This window comes from Aspergillus mulundensis, assembly GCF_003369625.1.
Source record: "Aspergillus mulundensis strain DSM 5745 chromosome Unknown scaffold_3, whole genome shotgun sequence".
Taxonomy (NCBI): domain Eukaryota; kingdom Fungi; phylum Ascomycota; class Eurotiomycetes; order Eurotiales; family Aspergillaceae; genus Aspergillus; species Aspergillus mulundensis.
Genome location: NW_020797891.1, coordinates 2820151 through 2842864, shown reverse-complemented (window position 1 = coordinate 2842864; position 22714 = coordinate 2820151). Strand labels below are relative to the sequence as shown.

The window sequence follows — 22714 nt, the reverse complement described above, 5'->3', positions numbered from 1 at the left end:
AGACTTTGTGATGAGCGACGGGAAACGAAAGGATACTAGGGTCGTCTGAGTGTAGACAGTTGGAGCACGGTAACCTCGGATGTTACAGTGGTATGAAACAATAGACCCTGAGCGATAGAAGATATCTACCTAGTGCCAACTCAATGCAAACACCAGGGGCTGATGTGAGAGCAGCATTACAATTTCTGCACTCAGGGTCTGGGGTTACTTAGGGCTTAGGGCTAATCGTGATCCATCCAAGCCCTAGCTCCCTATATATCGAAGCCACGGCTGACAAAACAAGTTGTTCGGTATGCTATACACAGACAGTACATGAATTAACGGGTCAAGAACTTGTAAAGAACAGAAACAACTAGGGAGAGAATGCAGAACAAGCAGAAGTCTACCATATCCTTGGCGAATACGGAAAAGAAGCAGATTCATCAAACGGGCGTCACATGGAAGCATCAAAAGGGGAAGCAGATGGTAACTAGCCCCGTAAAAGACTCAAGAAAGTACAGATTGGTAATCACCGTGCGTAGCGAAAGCAACTGGAGCAGTAAGCGAATGTTCTGACTTTAAGACGGACACCACATGTAGTTAGGCCTAGCCTTTTGGGTCAAGATTGACATGGTTGGGTCGCCGGATGCAGTCCTATTCCAGTCAGCTCTACCTGTCTTGGAAAAAAGCTACGAGTCAGACATACGGTGTCACCATGGTAGAGAAGGTACTCAAGGTCGCATGCGGCTTCGGGATCCAGCCGGGCTCTGGGCGACGTGGGCTTCCACCACAAACGTCTGAATCAAGATAGGATTCAGGGTCTGGATTCGCTGTCTGAACGGCATCACCGCGTCTGAGGCAGTTGGATAAAGCACAATCCAAAACCATCTATACCAAGAGTCCATACCCATGCTTAAGCAGATGCTCTATAGGGAAAACCTCAAAGCCGACAACGGTCACCCAACTCGTCTCATCGGGGCGGGTGCCATACACGACTGACCAGATCTGTAATGGCCGTCATCTGGATCGCGTACTTGGTTGTTCTCGAAGCGTCTCCATTAGCTAATAGGGTCGCGTGTTCGGTCCAAGTGTCGCTGATCATTGTCCAGTGCGAGAGGTCGTGGCTTGTAGCATTGATTCGGACCACCCTAGGGTTGTTAGCTAGCTAGCCGTATTAGTGAGAGAGTGTACATACTCGGTGAGAGTTACGGTCGGCGGTCCGGGGGATGCACTGCTCAGGGATGGGTCTTGGGATGTATTGTCAAAGGACGTGTAGGTCGACATGGTCTGCGGGGGCAGTGGGGAAGTGACCAGTGCTGATACCCCGTGCAGGAGGGAAACCAGGAGAAACAGAAGCGTCTTGGTATGGGTTGAGCGATTTCAAACGACTCACATTCTTAGATTCCATGGTTGATAGTTTGGAGGAGGTTGATTCAGCTTGATAACAACGCGCTTGTCACTCATCTGTACTTGGCTTTGCTGTCTCAGAGACGCAGGTTGACCTGTTTAACATAGAAAGCTGCAAGGCTAGAGAGGCTCTTCGTATGAGCGCGGGCAAATGGGCCTGTGGTTCGTGATTACCTCAGGTTGCCGCCTGTGATACCCCCCGTTTCTGCCTGTTACACCCCTCAGTTCATGCATGTCTATTCCGATCCAGCCATCTGGTTTGCGTACGCAGCGGCTGAAACGGGCCAGAACACAGCCTTGTGTAATAGCTGTTGGTCAACCATTAGAGACTGCAGGGCGAGGTGCTATCTCTGCTGATCGGAGACTTTGATTCGTGTCTGGCCTAGTCTAGTACAAATGTGTCAGCCTCATGTAGGCCCTGTCTGCTCTGCGTTGCCAGCTCATTGCTATATTCATCTATCAATTTCATTCGCCGCGATTCACCTGCACACGGCTGATTCACCACCAGGGTTTCCCATCATCTCAGAACAAATATTCGTGGTGGGCCTCATACAGACCGCAGCATCAAACTCCAGGGCTCCTCCCCCTCTCTCACCTCGAGACTACATGCTGGAAAAGCGCAATCTTTGCTCGCAGCTGTGGTTGCCTCTGCTGCTGGAGCATCTATCCATTGCCGTCCTCGCTTTCACAGCATGAACCGCCCGAACCACTCTAACCCTGGGCATATCCCTTGCCGGATACACCATCGACGCCAGCTCCATCCTCACTCTGCTGAGTATCTCCCAAGGCCTGCAGTCAGCCTTGCTCTCCTCCTTACTGTTTTCCCAATTTGAGGCCATACAATGGTCGCTTATCGGACGAGAGAAAGGCCTCTCATCGATCGGTGCCATCAGACTGTCGCCGACGACCGGGCCCATTGGTGCTATGAATGTGCTTTTTAGCCGGTGCTCCAGGGTTCCTGACAAGCTGTGGCCGCTGTTTCGGTACCTATCTAATCCAATGGTCTTATGCCCTTGTGCTAACGTGATAATGAAGCATTATTCTCGCGGCCGTTGTGTGGGTATTGGGGATTATCCTGTTTGATTTATACATATTCATGCCTACCTCACCTACAGCGACTGACCATCCTGCAGCCGATACACCGGTGGGCATTGCCTATGACCCCGTCTTTTCCTACCAAGTTACTGCTGGTCTAGGGCGGTACAACGGCTCCTACGTCCAGTCACTCCAGGGGAGAAAGGAAATAGCCCCGTACACTGTTGTGCCGTACTCGCTCCAAGCCATTGTCTATAACCTCGTCACCATCTCCATGCACTCCGCTGCGGGCACCCCAGTACGCGAACCTACCACCGCGTGTGCCATTGACGACTGCGACGCTTACCTCTTCCCAGGCGGGCTGATAGGGGCGACTCCATAGCCACCGACGAACTACTCTTCCGCACCTGTGATCCAGATCGATGACGCCCCGTCCGTTCATTTCGACTTTGCACCCGGTCTGCGAGGACGCTCGTTTGCAGCGGAGGACTGCACCGTGTTCGGCGCTCTTGGAGATAAAAGCTTGGAGATTGTATCTAGCTAGGCCACAATAGTAAAGCTATACTTAATATAGCTAACTAAGTTAATAGGCAAGGGCTATAATAAAGTAAGTAGTATATTATATTTTAACACCCCCCTTGTTAAAAGCCCTACTAAAAAAATAAAGCTAAATATATTTTTTAAATAAAAAGTAAATAGCAAAATATAAAATAATAAAAAATAAGTAAAATATTATAATAAGCCACCCTTGCGTATAAGTAAAATAAAAGCTAAAATAAAAAATTATAAAATTATTTAAAAATTACCTTTTTTATTAAAGTATTTTATACTAAGTTACTTAATAAAATAAAAATATTAAACTTACTTAAAAAGTTTAATAAGGCTATTAGTAGCTTATTTTTAATATTAATATAAGTAAATTTAATATTATTAATAGCTATTTTTTTATAAATAAAATAATATTTAATTATTATATACTTTATATAAGTATAAAACTTTAAATTTTTTAATAAGGTAATTATACCTTAGTTATTTATATAAATAAGTATTAATTTAATAAAAAGTATTTATATTAAAGCAAAATATAAAATATTAAGTTTAATAAAAAATAATTAAAGTTATAAAAGTTTTTAAGTTATAACTACCTAAAAAATATACTTTAACTTTATTAATAAAAGGGCTATAGCTAATTATTTTTTAAAAAACTAGCTAGTTAGCTTATTAATTATTTTAAAAATATATTTAAAAATAAAAATATAATTATTAGCGTAAACACTAGCCTAGTTAATATTATAATATTTAATAAAGCCTTTACCTTTATATTAATAAAAAATTATAAAATTTTTTAATATTTTAAAATAGTAAAAAACACGTGTTAAGGCTATAATATAATTTTTTAAAAAATTTATTATATAATAAAATAAAAGCATAATAATAAAAGAAATATTTAAGCATGTATTAATAAAAATTTAAATAAAAGTATTAATTTACTTTTAATATAAAAAAATCTTTTTTATTAAGGCCTTGCTATTAAACTTTTATAATATAACTTTAAAATTATATAAAGTTATAAAGTTTTTATAATTTTTAAGGTTAAATTACTTTAAAATACTTTTAATATAATATTTTTAAAAAAGGTAAATACTATTATTTACATGGTAAATATTAATATTAATAAAGTAAATAGGTACTTTATTATTAGTAATTTTAAAGGTGCCTTTAAGCATCTTAATAATTTTTATAATATTATTTATAAATAAAAAAAAGTATAATATTATTTATATAAAAAAAATAGATACTTAGCCGTAGGTAAAGACTAAATAATTTATATATATTTTAATAAATTTAAGCAAGATAAAAAGGCTAGTAAGTATTTTATACTACTTTCTTAATAATTACTTTAGGTTATATAAAATTTTTAAAAGCAAGCTATATTTACTAGTAATCTTACTATTTTAAAGTAGTTTAATAAAAAAAAATTTAAAAAGATTTATATATAAAAAAATAATAATATTATTAAAAAAATATAATACCTAGCTATAACAGGTAGCTAGTATAATAAAAAGTTTAAAAAATATTAATTTAATTATAATTATATATACTTTATAAATCTTATAATTACAGCTAGTAATTTAATAAAAGTTTTTAATAATTAAATAAGCTTTATAAGTATTATTATACTTAATTTTAAATACCTATTTAAAATTAAAAAGTTATATTTTTTTAATAATTAATAACACGCCACGTGTTATTAAAAAATAATTATTAAGCTTTTTATAAATAATTATATATTATTTATTTACCTTTAAATAAAAAACTATATTTATATATATTTTTAGCTTATAGCCAGTATTATTTAAGGTTTTAAAAGTAAAGTTTTATTTATTTAGCTTGCTAAAGTTTACTATAAAAATAAGATTATTAATAAAATTATTAAAAGCAAGCTTATATTTTATAAAAAACCACATAAGATAATTTAAAAAAAAAGTTAAAATTATATATTAAAAAAGTTTATTTATACTTATTAATTTAAGGTACTTTTTTATAATTTAACTTAGCTTTTTTAAGTAATTTAAGTAATATATCTTACTTTTTAAGGGTAAAAAGTGCTAAATATTAACTTTTAAAGCATGGGTATATCTTGCTAGGCTATTATAATTTTTATTAATTATTTTTAATTTTTTTTTTAAAAAAGGGGGGGGGGTTTAAAATAAAATAATATTAAGATTTTATATTATATAACCCCTAAACTAAAAAGTTTAGTATAAATATTAAAAGAAATATTAATTAATTAATATTTTTAAAGCTACTTTAGGTTATAAGTAATATTATTAAAAAGGTTTTTTTAAAATAGTTTTTTTTTACTTTAAATTTACTTTAAAAGGTTAAGAAATAAGATTATAAAAAATAAAAATATTTTTTTAAAAATTTAATAAAGTTTTAAAGCTAGAAAGTGTATATTTTTACTTTTAAAAATATAATTTTTTTATTTACTTTGCTTGTAATAAGGCGTGAAATATTAAAATTATATTTATTAATAAGTAATAGTAAGAAAGTACTTAACTTTTTAAAAATAATATTATAAGTAATAATAACTTACTTTAATTTAAGATTATAAACTTTATATAAATTTTTAAAGTATTTAATAAAGCGGCCCTTGGCTATATAAGGGTTAATTTTTATTTTATATATTTTTTTAAAAATAAAATAAAAGTATTTATATCCTAGCGCGCGCTATTAAAAAAATATTAGGTTATATATTATAAAGCACTTTATAAGGCGTTTTATTAATAATTTTATAATAAAAATAATTATAAATATAAATAATAGCAAGAACTAGGTAATTTTAAAAAAAACCTTAAAAAGTTATTTTTTTATTATAATAAATATAACTAGTTTAATAATATAATTATTTTTTATTTTAATTAAACTTAATATTAAGTAATATTTTAGTGGTAGATTAAAAATAATACTATAGTTTTTTATAATATAACTTAAGTAGTTAATATTTTAAAGCATTATTATAATAAATATGCTTTATTTTTAACTTTAGCTATATATAGCTAATTATAAGTTAAAGGAACTTTTTAAAAGTTTTTTCTTTTATAATAAATACCTAGTAAAACTAAAAGGCCTTATTAATAAATATAATAAAGTATAAAACACCTATTTATTTATATATTAATATAGGCCTATAAATATTTATATATGTAATATTACTTAGCTAGTAGCTAAAATTTTTAGTTAAATTTTATTTTATTAAGAAAAGTGTTATTTTTTTATTAATAATATATAGCTTATACTATTTAACTAGCAGGCCTTTATATAATTTAAAGCTAATAATATATTAAAAAAAATTCTTAATTTTTTTTAAATGTGTGGGCAGCCTATTAGTAAGCTAAATATATTAAAATTACCTTATTAAAAACCTTTACTTAGGCTGCTATTAAACCCTTAAGTAAAATTATACTTTAATTAAGTATAAAGGCATTTGCAAGCGCGGTAATTACCTTAAAAAATATTAATATTTAAATAAAAATAGTAATAAAATTTAAGTAAAATAGCGTATATAACTAAAAATTTATATTAAATAAGTTTAATAATAATATTAAAATTAAATATTATATAAATATTATTATTTATAAGTTATTTAATTAATAATAAATTATAAGCTAAGCTAGGCGTGTACTAAATATTTTTTTAATAAAAAACTTTTAATTTATTTTATATTAAACTTATTAATAATACCTAGTATAATATTATTATAGCCTTTATTAAAAAACTTATTATTATTAACTATTTTAACCAAAACTTTAATATATTTAAATAATATAAAGTTATGCTTAAAGTATATTATATAATAAAAGGCGCTAAAGTTAAGTATTTAATTATTATTAATAGCTAGTTTAATATTTATATAAGTTAATTTAATATAAAAATTTAGCTTATTAATACTAAAATCTAGTAATTATTTAAACACGAAATTTATATATATAAAGTTAAAGTTAATACTAATAGTATTAGCGCTTAAAAAAGCTTATAAAATATTAGGTAAAAATACTAATAAAAAATTTTAAATTAATTTTTAAATTAATTATTATAAAGTACTAGTAGCAATATTTTTTACTTATATAATATTTATAAAAATAAAGGTGCCACGGCCTTTTTTACCTTTTTTTATATAATATTTAAATTTATTACCATGGTCTTAACAGGTGCTAGCAGTAGTATTTTTAAAGTTACCTTTATTTTATAATTAGGTATTTACTAGGTTTTTAATATAAGTAAAAAAAAATAATTATTATATAACTAGTAATATATACACTATATAATACTATAATTCTTAATAAAAATAAAGTTATTATAACCAGGGCGGCTAGTAATATTAGTAATATATTAAATAATATTAAATATTTATATTTAATTAAGCTTATACTATAGGAATAATAAATAAATATTATTAATACTTTAATAAAATATTATATATAGCTAAGTAATAAAAAGCTATATATTATATAAATTAAAAATTACTATAGTAAAAAAATATTATATAGCCTATTAATTAAGGGTCCAGATAATTATTAATTTAATAATAATTTTTTTAAACTTTATCAAAAAACTATTTTAATTATTAACTAGTATATTTTATCATGTTAAGCGCCTGCTAGCTTTTTTAAAAAAAAAAACCTAGTATTAAATAAGTTATATAACTTTTATAGGTAGTAAAAGGCTTGGATAGTGCTTTAAAGGCTAAAAATTTAATTTATATATTATATATAAAATATTAATTATAAAAATAAAAATAAAAAGTAATTATATTATATTTAGTGTTTTTACTTTACTTCTATTTTAATATTTTAAAAAGTTTAAATACTTATTTAATTTTAAATAATAAGCTTAGTAACCTAATCTTAAGATAAATTATTTTTATTAATATATTTAATAATAATAATAGCACGCTCTAGTAAATACTTATAAAAAAAACTTTTTTAATAATAATAGGCTAAAAAGAAGATAATGTAAATTAAAGTATAATTTTAAAAAATTTATACCATAAATAATAATTTTTTTAATTATTAAGCCATGTAATAACTTTATAAAAATTAAAATTAATAATAATAATATTAATTATATTATAAATAAATTTTTATACAGCCTTAATATATAAGGGTAATATAAAAGTTATATAAAATAAATAATTAAAAAATTTATACTAGGCGGTTAAAAATCTTAATATTATATAAAAATAATTTTAACTTAATAAATATTTAAAGTAAATAAATTTTAAAAAAAGGTAATAATAAAAAAAGTAGTTATACATAAATAAATATAATATTTTAATAAAAAAAGCTACCTAAAGTATATAACCTTTAAAAAATAAAAGCTTAAAAATTATATTTAACTAAGTTATAATAGTAAAGCTATACTTGGTATAGCTAATTAAGTTAATAGGCAAGGGCTACAGTGGGGCGAGCAGTATACTACGCTCCGACAGGCGCCAACATAACATACGTCGATATCAGCTTCTGTGTCGCCGGTAGCCGGGCAGTTCGGGGGCCGTTCGCCGCTGGTAAGCAACCACCCAACTATTACATAACACCTTATATCAACTTACAAATGCAGGAGTCTACGTCTGCCCGGACGGCACACCAAACGGCACCTGCGCCCTTGGACCCAACCCCTTCTACCCAAACCTAACAACAACCTTCTCCATCTACATCCGACGCACAACCTTCATCGCCGCCCGCTCAACCCTCAGCATCCTCTCCGCCTCCTCCAGCGCCCCAATCCACCAGTCCCCCTCGACATCCCCAGCTTCCGCGCAGCCCTAACCTGGCTCCTGGACTTCAACGCATCCACCTTACCCGCGCCATCCTCAATAGCGCAGCATTTCCACAGCCTCCTTGCGCTTCCGCTATGGGCGTTCAATGCGAATAATATCGGGAATCCCGAGGCCCAGGTAAGGCGGGTTATCGATCCATTGTTATCAGCGGAGTTCCGCACCACTGCGTCTGTGGCGGTCCCGCATTATAAGATCATGATTCGCAATGGTATGCTGGCAATTTCTGTGGGGTTGCAGTCGGTTCTGCATCCGTTTATCCGGGCGGATTTTGTCTGGTTGGGCTTCTGGCGCCCTGTCCTGCCTGTTATCACGTCCTTCCCGCTCTTTGATTTTGCGTTGAAGACGAGATGTCCGGGGAAGAATGATGGGCCCTCAAGGACTGGGGGGAATAGCACTACAGGGCCGGAGCCTCTCTACCAGCTTGTTTCTGCTACCCTCCCTGGCCTCTCCGCTGGGATATTGGCGGTTGGTGATGCGGAGGCTCTGGCGGCGCTGGAACCTTGCACGGATTACCTGCGCCGTGGGGATGATGGGTCATCAGTGAGTGCTGGTCAGAAGATGAGGTCTTCGCAGCAGGTTCAGCAGACTTCCACCAGCAGATCAAGCTTCTCGCCGTTGTTGCCGGTTTAAGTCTGTCTTCTCGCACTCTGTCACACGGCCAGGTCTCTTATCTGTTTCCTGTCACCTACGTCTGGGTTTTGTGATCTTCTTACGTCGTTCTTATGAGATTGCCAAGCAGTGCAGTACATCTAATTCCCAGTACGTGCCTTGTTGCACTGTCTTGAAGAAATCTTCGAGTGTTTATCTATTCTACATAGAGTATAAAGCTTGATTCCTAGTTTCCACAGCGCCAGGTCCACTTTAAAGATAGTCTCCATTTAAGCACTGTACATTGGCCAATCAGAATGCTCTAAGTACGCGTGTTCGGCAGGCACGAACCAATGACAAGCTGCTCGTTCCGCGGATAGCCTGATGGGGTCTCAAAACACGCTGATACTTCGATGCCTGGGATAAAATCTACAGTGTAGCACTTATAAGCCTCGCGATAATAGAACCACCATCTGTTCTTTGGATTGTTTTTATTCCTCGCCGTACACAAGCTATCTCGACCTTCCCCTCCCTTGCTACGCATCAACGCCAAAAACATCATTTACCATGGGTCAGGTAGGGTACTTTCCCTACAAGCCGAGCAGCGTCGGAGCCATCCTCGCAATGCTGTTGTTTGGCGGGAGCGCCATATTCCACACGCTTCACATGGCCAGGACCAGAACGTGGTTCTTCACGGCCTTCCTCGTTGGCGCATATAGTGAGTGTTTATCCTCCTTAAGGTAGAACCTGGTTCAAGGTTGTATAATAGACTAACCAGACTTATTTCTGCCATTCCCAGTGATGACACTGGGATACATCTTCCGCCTAATGTCATCGCGCAAACCGGACAGTCTCGTTCCGTACATCCTGCAGTCAATGCTCATCATCCTCCCGCCATCGCTCTACGCCGCAACAATCTACATGACATACGGCCGGGTCGTGCGATACATCGGCAAACCGCATCTCTCGATCATCCGTCCGCACAAAGTCACCAAGGTGTTCGTTATTGGAGACGTAGCGGCTTTCCTCCTGCAGCTGGCGGGCGGTGGAATGCAGACGATCAACAGCATGCGCAGCCTTGGGCAGAAAATCCTTGTCGTTGGTCTTGTTGTGCAGCTGCTTTTCTTCGGGTTCTTCCTATACGTCTCTGGGGCTTTTCAGCTGCGGTTGCGGGAGTGTGGATACGGCTGGGCTGGTGGTCCATGGCGCCGGCTGCTTCATGTTCTCTTTCTTGTTTCTGCGTTGGTGATTGTCAGGTGTGTTTTTCGTATTGTGGAGTATGTTCAGGGGACGGGGGGATTCTTGTACGAGCATGAGGTATTTATGTATATTTTTGATGCTGTTCCGATGTTTTTTGTGCAGGCCGTCTTTCACTTTTACCATCCGGGGGATATTCTGGATGGGGAAAGGCTGGATGAAGATCATGTTTTGCGAGGGGTGTGATGGAGTGAATGGATATGGGTTAGATAACAAGGGGAAGAAAGCGTGATAGACAATAATACATTCTGAATCATTTCCTTGATATATCTCTGGCTCTGAGTCAACTGCATAACTGCACCTGCAGTCGAACATGCTTCTCCAGCCAGCTCGACCACCGCTGCCAGTCCGCCAATCAACAAGCTGCATCTCGACCTCTTCCACCATTTCGTCAGCCATATCCTGCCCTTCTTCTGTCTGCATACCCACCTGTCTTCTACCTCCCCCTCTCTCGAGATGACGAAGTGCATCCTGGCCGCCCCCTTCCTGATGAATGAGATTCTGGGATTCGCCGCCCTACACCTGAGTATCGTCCGTCCTCTCCAGCAGACCTTCTACCGACATCACGCAGCCGAGCTCCAGACCCACGCGCTCACAGAATTCAACAGCAACAGCGCCAATCTGGCTCTCAGCGCGGAAACGTGCCTCCCCATGTTTCTCTTCTCCTCGATCCTGGCCCTCCACATGCTCAGCGAAAAGCTCCTCTTTCGAATGGGCGGTTTTGACGCGTTCCTTGATGGTTTCGTCCAGTCTTTAAGATTGCATCGCGGCGTCCGCGCAGTGACAAATCGATCCTGGCCTCTGTTGCTAAATTCACCGCTCAAGACTCTCCTTGAGGCGGAGGGCACCGCGCTAACAAGGGATCCGGCTGGCTCTGGTGACGAATGTGCTATTCTAATTGAGTTGTTGGACTCTTCAGACTCCGTGGATATGTCCGTAAGGAACACGTACAGAGAGACTATCGGACATCTCCAAAGTGCCTTTGATGGAAGCCGCCAGCACCCCTCGAGATTCTCTGCGGTCGGACCGATCATTTCCTGGCCTGTTGTTATCCCGCCGGGGTATATCGATCTCCTGGAAGAGCGAAAGCCCCAAGCGCTTATTATTCTTGCGTACTTTGGTGCCCTGTTACACCTCCACCGGGAGATGTGGACATTTGGTGATAGCGGGGCTTATATCGTTGATTCTGTTAAGGATTATATAGGCCCTAGCTGGGAGATTTGGTTGCACTGGCCGAGTGCATTTGTCCGGCCGTCGAACGGGAATACTTGAGTATTGTTAGATTGTTTCCACTTTATATACGACGTAATACAGCTTAGCATCCTATACATGATAGAACAATTCAACTTCTGCATCAAACATTGATACAGCGCAAATATCAAGCACGTTAGAAGGAAATGTGACTCCGTCATGAGTGGATAACCCTATCAACGATGCTTGAACTTCTTTCCTTGTTCTCTTACTATATGGAGGGGAAATGCATATCAGCCGGCCTGCGTACCCAATCCATTCCACTCCCATAAGGTTCAGTCCTGGAGAACCTCCTCAAACATCCGCCGAATCTCCCCCTCAACCCCAGCACGCCTCCACCTCTCCAACCCCCCCACCCCTCAAACACCCCTCCAACGCCGACCCCCCAACCAAAATCCCCGGCGCCACACCCACAACCCTCATCCCCAGCCCCCTAAGAACACCCCTCAAATGCCCTTCGGCCTTCCCACCCCCCTCCCCCCATACGTCACACTCCCCGCGGCCTTGCCCTCCCACTCATAATACAGATAGTCGAGCGCGTTCTTCAGCGAGGCCGGGATACTCCAGTTATACTGCGGGGTGACGAAGATGAAGGCGTCAAGCTGCGTGATGAGCGCGGACCAGGCGCGTGTGTGGGCGTGGACATAGTGCGGTGTTGGATTGGATGGGGGTAGGTGCGAGGGGATTGCGGGCGAGTTGGAGAGCGGAGGGTGTGCTCTGCTAGGTTGATGGTGGTGAGCTTGCCGGGCCAGTTGGTGCTTGCAATTTTATGCTGCATGATTGTTTGGGTGTATTGTGTGATAAAGGGGTTCAGGCGGGGGTTCCTTGTGGTGCAGCTGATTAGGGCGATCTTGGTGGCCGTCGTGGGTGGGCTGTTGTGGGGGGTATGTTAAGGTTTATATATATACAGTTCAAAAAGAACATGTATAGATATGGCCGTCTGTCTGTGTATATATAGTTATATATCTGTGGATCTGATAGACTTGCGTGGAAGACCGGTATCCACTTGACACTTGCTGTGAGTCACAAGTGCTATGCCCATAGACTCATAGACCGTGAACTGTCCCACTGACCCATTATCCATGGCTACTATGTTACCTCGGAGTTCGGCAGGCTTTATACCATACTCTACCATAGTACCTAATGACTGGAGTGCATTACATAGGGTCTGTACAAAGGTACCCTAGTTTCTAAGAAAAACGTTTCGATTCCCGCTGCACACTCCCAGGCCAAACGGGCTGCCACGCACAAGACATGCCTGAGCACTTTCACTAGAGTTGATTAGCACGGCCTCGAGGATTCTATCTAGATATAAAAAGGAAAAGAGGGGCGAAGACCGGGCAAGGCCTTCAAAGCGCAACTTTTCGTGCGGCGATTAAGATTACTCAAGAGTTAATATAATTGGCGATCTGGAGAGTGGATCCTTAATAACTCTTGTCCCGGTCTGGGTCGCCATCTACGCAGTCATGACTATAACGAGGATATGGGATGGCGGTAATGGGATGATGAGACAAGTACGTGCAGAGGCGTGGAGGAAGACGAATATCAAGAGTATGGCAAGGGCGTCCAGTGGGAATCCGAGGACGATCGGGTGGACGATGGCGAGACAGACGAGGAGAGATCCAGTGGGACCAAGACTAATGCCTATATGGATTTCGACAAGTCCGATTCCAATGGCGGACTGGGTTCCAATACGAAGACTACGTTGGGTACTTGGAAGCAAAGACGGAGCTGATAGCCTTCTGGAACTGGCAGGTCTTGAACTGCGTTTCCCCGTCTCAGCGAGACGTACTAGCTGTCTCTCAGCTCTCCTTGAATAAAAGACAGGTCTTCGCAAGAGTCACGCACCGGTTTGTTGAAGCGACGAGCGAGCACGGCTTGTGAGGGGAATATGGCACTGGGAAGGACGCCTGGGACCTCTATTAGGCTAACCGGCTGATTGAGATGTAGCAGAGCCACCTATCTGGAGTGTTCCTCTTCATTGGAAGTTCATTTGGATAGATGGCCAGGTGACTACGATGTCAGCTATCTTTCCCAGCCTATAGGTAGGGTTGTAGTATGCCCAGACACAAGAACAGACCTGGCTGTGCATAGAGCGAGGAACGAAACCGTGCCCTAAAAGCAAACAGAGTATAACAGTTCATAAGCCCGAGGTGAATCTGGTCCAGTTCTATAAACTCACAACCATCAATCCCGCCCGTACGTAGTCTGTCCACTGTCCGTGATTCGCGCAACAGAAGGAGTTGGTCTTCTTTTCTTTTTCCACCGTCATTTCAACTCCGACTGAGACAGGGCGGACAGCGTGGACGCCCGTGGACTGGCCCGTCTCCTCTTTCCGGTCCGTTCTTCAATCCACCACCAGCCTTCGCATCCCAGCCTCAATTGCCCTGACGAAGGCATGCCAGCCTGCGCCATGCCCCCAATGGCCGAAGAAGACTTGCTGAGGTTGGATCGAACGGTCGGCTGATCTTCGCGCCCGGGCTGGGCATTTTGCTGGTCCAGTAGGGCAGAGAACGAACAGGTGTTCGTTCTCGAGAGGTGTCGTTCTCGAGAGCCGAAGAGTCCGTTGGTCTCGCCTCCAGCCTCGTCCAACTTGACGTGCGAAGATATGGCTATCGCAGATGGTGTTCAGGGATGCCCTCGACAACCGGATCATGCGCGGCGACGACAATGACCCGGCAGGTACATGGAGGTACCCAGCAACATGCCATTTGCCATCTGCCATGCCCGACCCCAGCCTTGGGGGCAGTAACGGCGAGGCGGCAGACTGGCGACAAGGAGAGTGCACTGCAGCAGGAGTACTGAGAAGCAGACAGGCCCCGAATCTCAAGGAGAGTTGAGCCTGGTCGGGTATCTCCGCCAGTCCCCTTCGATTGTCGCGACAAAGTCCGGCAGGAGACAGCTTTGGAGTCTGTCGCCAATGCAGCTTCTCATACCAGGAGAGAATCCTGGAAAAGGAACCTGGTCCGATCGAAGGCGCACGGCAATCGACTCACCAGTGAAGGGCCCGCTTAGAACAATCCCCTAACCTCCCGATTTCTCGATTCTCATAAACCGGAGCGAGATCAGATCTCCTGACGCAGAGACGGAGGATATGGTAGGCATCTCCGATAGCCCGCACTGATCGACCCAGCGTTTCAGCTAAGCGCCCATAGGCTGATCGCGTAGTTATCAGGAAGCGGGACAGGGAAGAGGCCGTTGGAAGCGGGGATGGAGCGGTGCATGTTGGAATTCAGCATCAGACTGGGCGCAGGAAGGCTGGGCCCATAGGGCCATGTTCACCATTTCATCGGGGGGCTATGTCATGCATGCAGCCGCCGGTGCTATTCGAAAGTCCGGGATATCCGGAAATTGTTGACATGCACGTAGGTAATTGTTGAGTGAGGGAAGTGGACAGGTCTGGCAATATCAATACCAAGAGCACCTTCCATCAATAATGCATCCTTCGATTTCCTCCAGTTTCCTCCACACCGGGTGTCTCCATCCCTTGTTGACGTGCATCAATTAGAAGCTAAACCAGCAGCGAGCAGCCCTGCAAGCCCACAAAATAGGGCTAGCCGCCGGCTGCAGATCGATCCTTCTGATGTCAAGGCCCAAATCCCGCTCGTACTGCAGGCTGCGTTATTGGCCGCTGCATAGGGCAAGCCACTAGCGAGCGACAGCTCACAGGCTTATCGGCCAACCAGCCCCCTGATTCTGGCTGAGCTGAGGACAAGAGATCTGTGCGACAGGCCTTCCTCTGACTCTGTCTCGGCCATGTTTACTTCTTGCATGACTCGACCGTGTACAGATGTAGGCTATATATCCTTCTCGTTTCTCCCTGGGTTGTTCAGTCTCTCAACCTTGAAATACGTGCATCATTCACTTTCAGTCCCACACGTACATAGACAATGCGTTCCACACTCGCCCTCCTCGTTGCTGCTCTCTCTCACGTCCTTGCATCCCCACTCCCCCCCTCTGAGTCTGTATCGAAGCGCACCCCGGTCGGCCAGGTCATCAGCTACTGCACAACACCCGGCACAATCGCCCTGACCTTCGACGACGGGCCATCGCAGTATACAGGCCAGCTGCTCGACCTGCTGGCGCAGTACGGCGCCCGCGCCACCTTCTTCGTGCTGGGCGATGCATCGCGCTCAAACCCAGACCTCCTCCAACGCATGCTCCGCGAGGGCCACCAGGTCGGCTCGCACACGTACGCCCAAATCCCCCTTCCCTTTATCCACAAGACTAGGGTAGACTTGGTAATTGACTTGGAAACGCAGATACACCCACCCCTACCTCACAAGCCTGGGCTACGACGGCATCGTCTCGGAAATGTCCGAGCTGGACAACGTCGTCCGCCCCGCGCTCGGCAAATCGCCAACGTACATGCGCCCGCCGTATCTCGACACCAACGATGCCGTCCTGCAGGTGATGCGCGACTACGACTACCGGGTTATCTCGGCGAGTGTCGATACGAAGGACTACGAGAACCAGGACCCCGATGCGATTATCTCGACGAGTTTCGCCAACTTCGTCAACCAGCTGAATGCCGGCGGGAGTATTGTGCTCTCGCATGATATCCATTATTGGACTGTGGTGAGTTTGGCGGAGCGCATGCTTCAGGAGGTTGCGGAGAGGGGGCTGACTGGTATGTTTTTCGTGACTTGGATCTTGCATGGGGATTGCTAATGTTGGATAGCTACGACGGTGGGCGAGTGTCTTGGGGAGGCGTCGGGGGCGTGGTACCGGTGATGAATTATTATAGACTTGGAAGTTGGCATGATTGTCAGTTGCGGTTTGGTACGGCTTCGTTTTACATATTGCTGCGTGGTTATATACTTGCGGACTTATATACTGCAGACTGCGGGTTAGGTATGCACAGGGCGATGGAATAATAGGTAATACTAGGTAGACAACTTACGACCGCCATGATACAATCGAAGACTTCCAATGTTTCTCGGATTCTCCCAACAATCCCCCCCTGCCCAGCAGAGTTCGGACCGCAAGCAAGGGGCGTAGGGTTGTCTCGGAGGGTTACCCCTGAATTACTCCGTCGAGTCGAGCCCTAACCCTCCGAGCAGTTCGTTCAGTCGGCAACACCTGCCTCGCCCAGCCCCTGGGTTCATGGTCCATGGTTCACTGTTCGCCTGAGTTCGTCCGCTATTCGATTGTCTCCCTGCCCCTGTCGGTTCCTCGCACTCGGTCGGCCTCAGTGGAGCCAGCCCCCTCGGCCCGGGGATGCACCAGCCCTATTTGCAATCGCAGTGTAACGCCGTGCCTTGGGTTCCGGTGCATCCGAATCCCGAGTCCAATCAGGGCTGCGCTGATGCCGCCAGTGCCGGGAGGTCCTGGGTTCATCCCGGGGTCCTAAGGCGTGACGCCCTGGTCCTCGGTTTGATTGCGCTTACTGGGGTCCCCATGAGACAGCAATCTGCGACTCCGACTGATTGCTGGCGATGAATCCTGAGTCCGAGACCTCCCAGCCTCCATTAACCTAGCCGCCTCCATGAACCTCCCATGGTTTCTGTTGCTGCGCCAGGCGCCGAGCCGAGCTTCCAGTCGTTAGGGTTGCTCACTTCCACCAGACTGACCTATTCCAGATCTTCATCGCTCTGACCTCCAGTCCTGGGTCATCTGCCCGACATACAGACCAAGCCTACGAGGCTACACCCAGCCCCTCCGAGAACGCCGCCCCAGTACTCGTACTCCGTACAGCCACGCCTCCACCGCAGCGCAGATCAGCATCGCCATGAACGAGTTCGCTGCCGTTTGAATAGGAAGCACCAAATTTAATTACATTTGGCACCATTTTACAACGACCTAGACTGCGACTGCAGCGGCCTGAGCGAGCGATCGCACTGCTCACGACAAATCGGTTGCGACCGTACCCTACATTGCGGGCTGAAATCATAGGAGTATCAGGTTCATCTACGGAGTACTCCGTACGGCGTAAGGTGGCTGGCAAACGCAGGATTAACAGGATCGATGCATGTAAGATTCGCTTCCCGGTCGAAGTCGTGGCTGATAGATTGGCGTTTGGCAGAGGGTTGATTCGCCTGCAAGCGGTCTTGAGATTACCTACCTAAGCGCCAGGGACCCGAGCCCCTGGGTGGAGAGAGCAGAGACATGCAAATGTGATCTGACGTGCATGAACAAATTTGCTTGTTGACTTGCGATTCGGGCAATGTGTGACTGTGTGAGACGCTGCAGGCCCTGTGTAACAGCGCAATTCCCTATGGTAGTTGCTGGCCAATCGCTGCTTCCTGCCCTAACCCAGACGTATCCTTTTATTCAGCAATGTTGTTGCTGAGCCTGCTTGAGAGCATGGATGGATGGGAGCATGTCCACGTAAAGAGCCAAAGGTTCTGCTACAATCTTTCATCAGCTTCAATATCTACTGTCTGTCCTGCGCAAAGAGCGATGTTAGGTGTCTTGCAGGGCCTTCCGAATATGCGACGATACTAATTATGCATGTCAGCCTTTTGTATCCTAGGCAAATGTTAACAGATTGCTTCTGACATTCAATTGTAGTTGATAACCATCCAATCTAAGAAAGAAACCGCGGATTGAAAAAATATATTGCAATAACTATAGCAAACGCCACAAGATTCTTATATCACTGCTTTCGCATATGTAGTAATGAACGTCTGGAAACAACTGTAACCCGAAGGAGATCACAAACCCTAGATCCATTCCGATACGGAGTACTCACCGGCTCAACTCAGCAGCCAAAGCCTCTCATGCGAAAAACCGAGCAACCCGTCGCCGAAACCCACCTTTCTGTCCTCTTTTATTTCCAACGCTAGCAGCAGAGTTAGCACCAGGAAACCTCAACGCAGGACCCGCAGCCTCAGCCGCAGCCTTAGAGCCAGGACCAGATGCTGGCCCAACAAGCCTAGCCCTCGCAAGGCCCGCCCGCGCAAGCCCGCCCTCAAAGTCCGCACCCAACATACTCACGCCCACCGCAATCCTCCTAAAGCTGCCCTGGCCATTCCACGCATCGTACCCCGACGGATCCGCCTCGGCTCCTGCGAGATCCGCGCGGATGAGCCTCCCCTGCACGTATGTGAAGGTCCAGTCCGTCTCCCTGGCTGCGCGCAGCGCGAGCTCTTTGTTGAAGACGGGCTGGGTGGGGAGGTCGGGGTGGTCGAGGAGTGGGTGGGAGCAGCGCCAGAGGGCGTGCAGCAGGTTGAGTTTGTTGAGGTCGCCGATGTACACTTTTGGGGCGGGCGTCGGGGTGATGGGTGTGGTTGTGGGCATTTTGGTGGTTGGGATGTTTTGGAGAGATGGGATGGCTGCGTGGACGGGGGAATGGTGATGAGAGCGGAGTAGGGTAGGGATGGTGGGCGAGGCTGTATCTGGACTGGTGGAATATATAGGGTGCTGCGGAGTCTTTGTGGAAGGACGCCCTCTTTACAGTCTGTTCATTCGGAGATCAAGTGGCAATGCAGGCCAATGAATCATCGAGAGAACTCGTTAACCTGACGTCTTTGACTTGAAGTATGAAACGGGAGAAGATAATGAATCTTTGTTAGACCGAGTACAATAACAAGATCCTTCATCTTGCCTGTATAAAGAAATGCCATCCGTATTGGCTGTCAGGCATGTGTTCTGAGTCCAAACAAAGCACCCACTGGGGTGAAGAAGCTTGAAAGGAATGGCCAGGCCAATGTAGCGCTCGAGTTTAGCAAGTATGTTTGGCTAGCCGAATTCCTGTTCAGGTTCTTTTTCCGCTTAATTCAAAGCATTCATGTCACATGCCCCTGATGATAAAGACCCGGAGTCCTTTATACTAGCCTGAATGCAGGTTTACCAAAGACCGACCCATTCCACTGTCAAGAGGCAAAGTTATTCCGTACTCAACCAGTCTACAACATCGTCTTAGGAGACACCCCAAGCCCGGTCTACTCCTCGCCCTCTGTTTTGTTCAAACTCTGTAGCTAAGCATCAGGAAACGCTAACGCAATGCAAAACTGGAGGCCAAGTGTCTTGTGGCACTTTACGCGCTTGACAACATAGGGTAATCGAAGCAGATTTGTGGTGACCATATTGATTCTTAGAGATACGATCAGCATACCAACGAGGGCAGCGAAATGGGCCTGCAGAAGGCAGGGTAGTTAGCGCCAGCATGGACGAGGCTCAGTTCTGCTTTTCCTAGAGCTTGAATCTGTATTTGTCTTGTTCTTAGGTAATGGGTCGACATGCTTTCTCCAGTTGTTCCGCTTGTAGAGGATATGGTACATTGGAATCAATACCGTAGTAGTGTCCTTAACCGATACTTTATTCTTCATGACTGGTAGACGTTAGATGCTTCATGTAGGTAGGCCCAGGCTTGGTGTGTCTAATGGCCGCCACTGGGTCCATAGGTGGCCTCGATGTGCTTAGGGTAAATGTAACTAGGTGAAACACCATCGAACCGGGTGAACACTCGAATAATTGGTGCTTTGAGACTACAGAACCATGGAGGGTGCCTTTCAACTGGCAGAGTCTGCTGTGCGAGTGTGAAAGGCCTCTTTATTATAGGTAGATAAAGGGCTATTGTCGCCTGTGTTCACGCCTAGCAAAGAATTTACTGGTAATCGCAAAGACCCTTTTTGGCCCTTCTGCGTCCATCAAGGGAACTTATGTCACCTGCCCCTGGTGATAAAGGTTCCTTGTACTAGCCTGAATGCAGTTGCATAGAAAGGAACAACAAAGGCATCTGCATGATGTGCAATACCAGCGACAATGGAGACAACTACATTGGGGATATTGAGAAGCCCGTTCTCCTCCGCGCTCTCTGCCACCACGCAAAGCCGCTTTCATTGTTTGGCAGTGACACGCCATACAACGAGGTGGGAGCCCTACGTCAAGCTGAGCAACAGTATTGGGACATGGACGGACTGCTGGGAGAAAGATCAAGGCATTCTGGCAAATGACTATGCGGAAGAGGTGGAATGTAACCATTATAGTACACGCAAGTTCCATGATATCGTCGAGGATTTAAGGGCTAGTGGTCAAGCTACTGGAATTCCCAGAAGGAACATGCCTCCAGATCCTGAATGGTACATTGGCGACCTCGACAAAGGAGACCTGCTCTATGCGCTGTGGCTCAACTCCATACCCTTCCATCCTCGAGTCCAGTTTAACAGAGAGGAAGCCCTCCGCCAAGCTGAAAGGGACAAATGGCATGTCTGGGTGGTGCAGGCAGGACGATCAGGACTAGGCTTAGGCAGATATGGAGTTTGTTTCCCCATGGGAATACAATAACTCTCGTTCCGACCTCTGGTTCCATGAAGTGATTGATGAAGTAAGGGGAGAGGTTAGGGCTAGGGCTGCTGCCAATCCTGCTGGTTCTGCTACCCAGACTTTTCCCTATTCTAATCAGCCCCTAATTATAATACTCCTGTTGCTTCTGCTACTAACACGTCCGATTCTAGACTGTCTGGCTCTAAGGCTCCTCCACCATATGGTACGTCCCTTGCCCCTCCCCTTTCCTCACCCAGCTCCTGTTTCTACAGGTACCAACAGCCAAACTCAGAACCTTGAACGCCTGAACAGTTTGTACGGGTATGAAGCTTGTTTTTCTTTTCTTCTATAGTTGTTTTGGATGCTTGGCGTACTTGTCCTTGATACGCTAGGGCGTGCTATTTGATTAAGGCGTTTTTAACAGACCTGTCTGTCGTTGCATATGCTACTCTTTCCGGTCTTCAAATGAGTACAGTTCATCTTACAGTCCCATATTCTGTTTCTATTGTAATCTTGGTCACTCTCCCATTCAAAGGCGGCCCTGGCCCTGCCAGCCAAAGATGCAGCGCAACATAAATACAGCGTCCACCACTCCTGCCTTGACTTAATCGCCCGAGCAGCTTTTGAAGGTATCAGAACACCTCCTACTCCCCGTCGCATTCAAACCTACTCGGCTATTTTCCCACCACCTGTGAGAGCTGTTCACCTTCCATCACATTGACTCAACCACGACTCGTCAAAATCAGAGGCCTTGATAAGCTTGTGCTCCTGCAAATGCTGTGGCAAAGATCGAAAACCCCCCTTCGCAATCGGACAGATCAGTTCTATGTGGAAGAGGCACTGGCCGAAGCCGAGTGCTTGCAGTGGCGCTTTCCACACTCAGTGCAAGAGAGGGTGATCAGAGCAGATCTAAGCGTCGACGAGGTGGATCCGCGGGGATACGATGCACATAACAAACAGGCGCGTTCACGTCTGTTGTAGATGGGATGAGAGTCTGGTTTCCAGAAGCTGCGGTTCACCAGGAGCGTCAAGAAGACACGCCGGATACCGCTCCTCCACCCTATGATGCATCCAGGTCGGCTCCATCGGGAACTGGTGAGTCTGCTTCTGATCCTCCGCCTCCTTATGGTAAGTTCCCTCTTCCTCTAGTTGTCTCTGTTTACCGACATATGCAGGTAATACTGAAGCAGAGCCCTAAAGCCCAATGCAGGTGCAAAGGCTGCGCAAAATCGCGTTGCTTGTTTAATTTAATCATTTAGTTCTAGCCTCTAAGGCCCCCTTATCTATATTTAGTGTAATCTACTGTTTTTGCGGCTATTGATTTATTTACGCATACTCATGCAGGGAAATCCCCAATCCTCTAACTACTTTGCAGTGATAGCCGTCATTCTTCTTATATACCGATTGTAATATACCTAGTGACTTTGCAGCAGCCTTTTTAGATAGCCATGCAGGCACTACATCTGCAACTATAATTCTGTTGCCTAGACCTTTCCTGCTTTTGATGCTTCATTTGACGCTGATAATAGCATTGCGGTCACTCCCAATACATCTGCATGCTTGCAGTAAAAAGTTTACTTAAGAAAGGATTGCTGCTATCTCTGCTATCGCGATTTTGACTTCACTTTTGAAGACGTGGAACGA

At 43.3% G+C, this 22714-nt stretch overlaps 6 protein-coding genes across 6 annotated transcripts; 4 read left to right on the top strand and 2 right to left on the bottom strand.

Annotated features, from left to right (window-relative positions):
• Positions 1-675: 675 nt before the first annotated feature.
• DSM5745_04344 (uncharacterized protein) lies at positions 676-1263 on the bottom strand (the record flags this gene model as incomplete). Its single annotated transcript, XM_026746360.1, has 3 exons — positions 676-867; positions 980-1127; positions 1175-1263. 3 exons carry the CDS (start codon positions 1261-1263, stop codon positions 676-678), a joined length of 429 nt encoding a protein of 142 aa, XP_026605356.1.
• Positions 1264-2482: 1219 nt separating this feature from the next.
• On the top strand, positions 2483-2965 carry DSM5745_04343 (uncharacterized protein; the record flags this gene model as incomplete). The annotated part of the gene is made up of 2 exons (XM_026746359.1): positions 2483-2719; positions 2804-2965. The coding sequence occupies 2 exons, from the start codon at positions 2483-2485 to the stop codon at positions 2963-2965; spliced, it is 399 nt and encodes a 132-aa protein (XP_026605355.1).
• An 8100-nt stretch (positions 2966-11065) lies between these two features.
• Positions 11066-11881, top strand: DSM5745_04342 (uncharacterized protein; the record flags this gene model as incomplete). The annotated part of the gene is made up of 1 exon (XM_026746358.1): positions 11066-11881. The coding sequence occupies one exon, from the start codon at positions 11066-11068 to the stop codon at positions 11879-11881; it is 816 nt and encodes a 271-aa protein (XP_026605354.1).
• Positions 11882-15750: 3869 nt separating this feature from the next.
• On the top strand, positions 15751-16594 carry DSM5745_04341 (chitin deacetylase; the record flags this gene model as incomplete). Its single annotated transcript, XM_026746357.1, has 3 exons — positions 15751-16052; positions 16123-16490; positions 16542-16594. The coding sequence occupies 3 exons, from the start codon at positions 15751-15753 to the stop codon at positions 16592-16594; spliced, it is 723 nt and encodes a 240-aa protein (XP_026605353.1).
• Positions 16595-18580: 1986 nt separating this feature from the next.
• DSM5745_04340 (uncharacterized protein) lies at positions 18581-19102 on the bottom strand (the record flags this gene model as incomplete). Its single annotated transcript, XM_026746356.1, has 1 exon — positions 18581-19102. The coding sequence occupies one exon, from the start codon at positions 19100-19102 to the stop codon at positions 18581-18583; it is 522 nt and encodes a 173-aa protein (XP_026605352.1).
• A 1467-nt stretch (positions 19103-20569) lies between these two features.
• On the top strand, positions 20570-21091 carry DSM5745_04339 (uncharacterized protein; the record flags this gene model as incomplete). The annotated part of the gene is made up of 1 exon (XM_026746355.1): positions 20570-21091. The coding sequence occupies one exon, from the start codon at positions 20570-20572 to the stop codon at positions 21089-21091; it is 522 nt and encodes a 173-aa protein (XP_026605351.1).
• Between the last annotated feature and the right edge of the window lie 1623 nt (positions 21092-22714).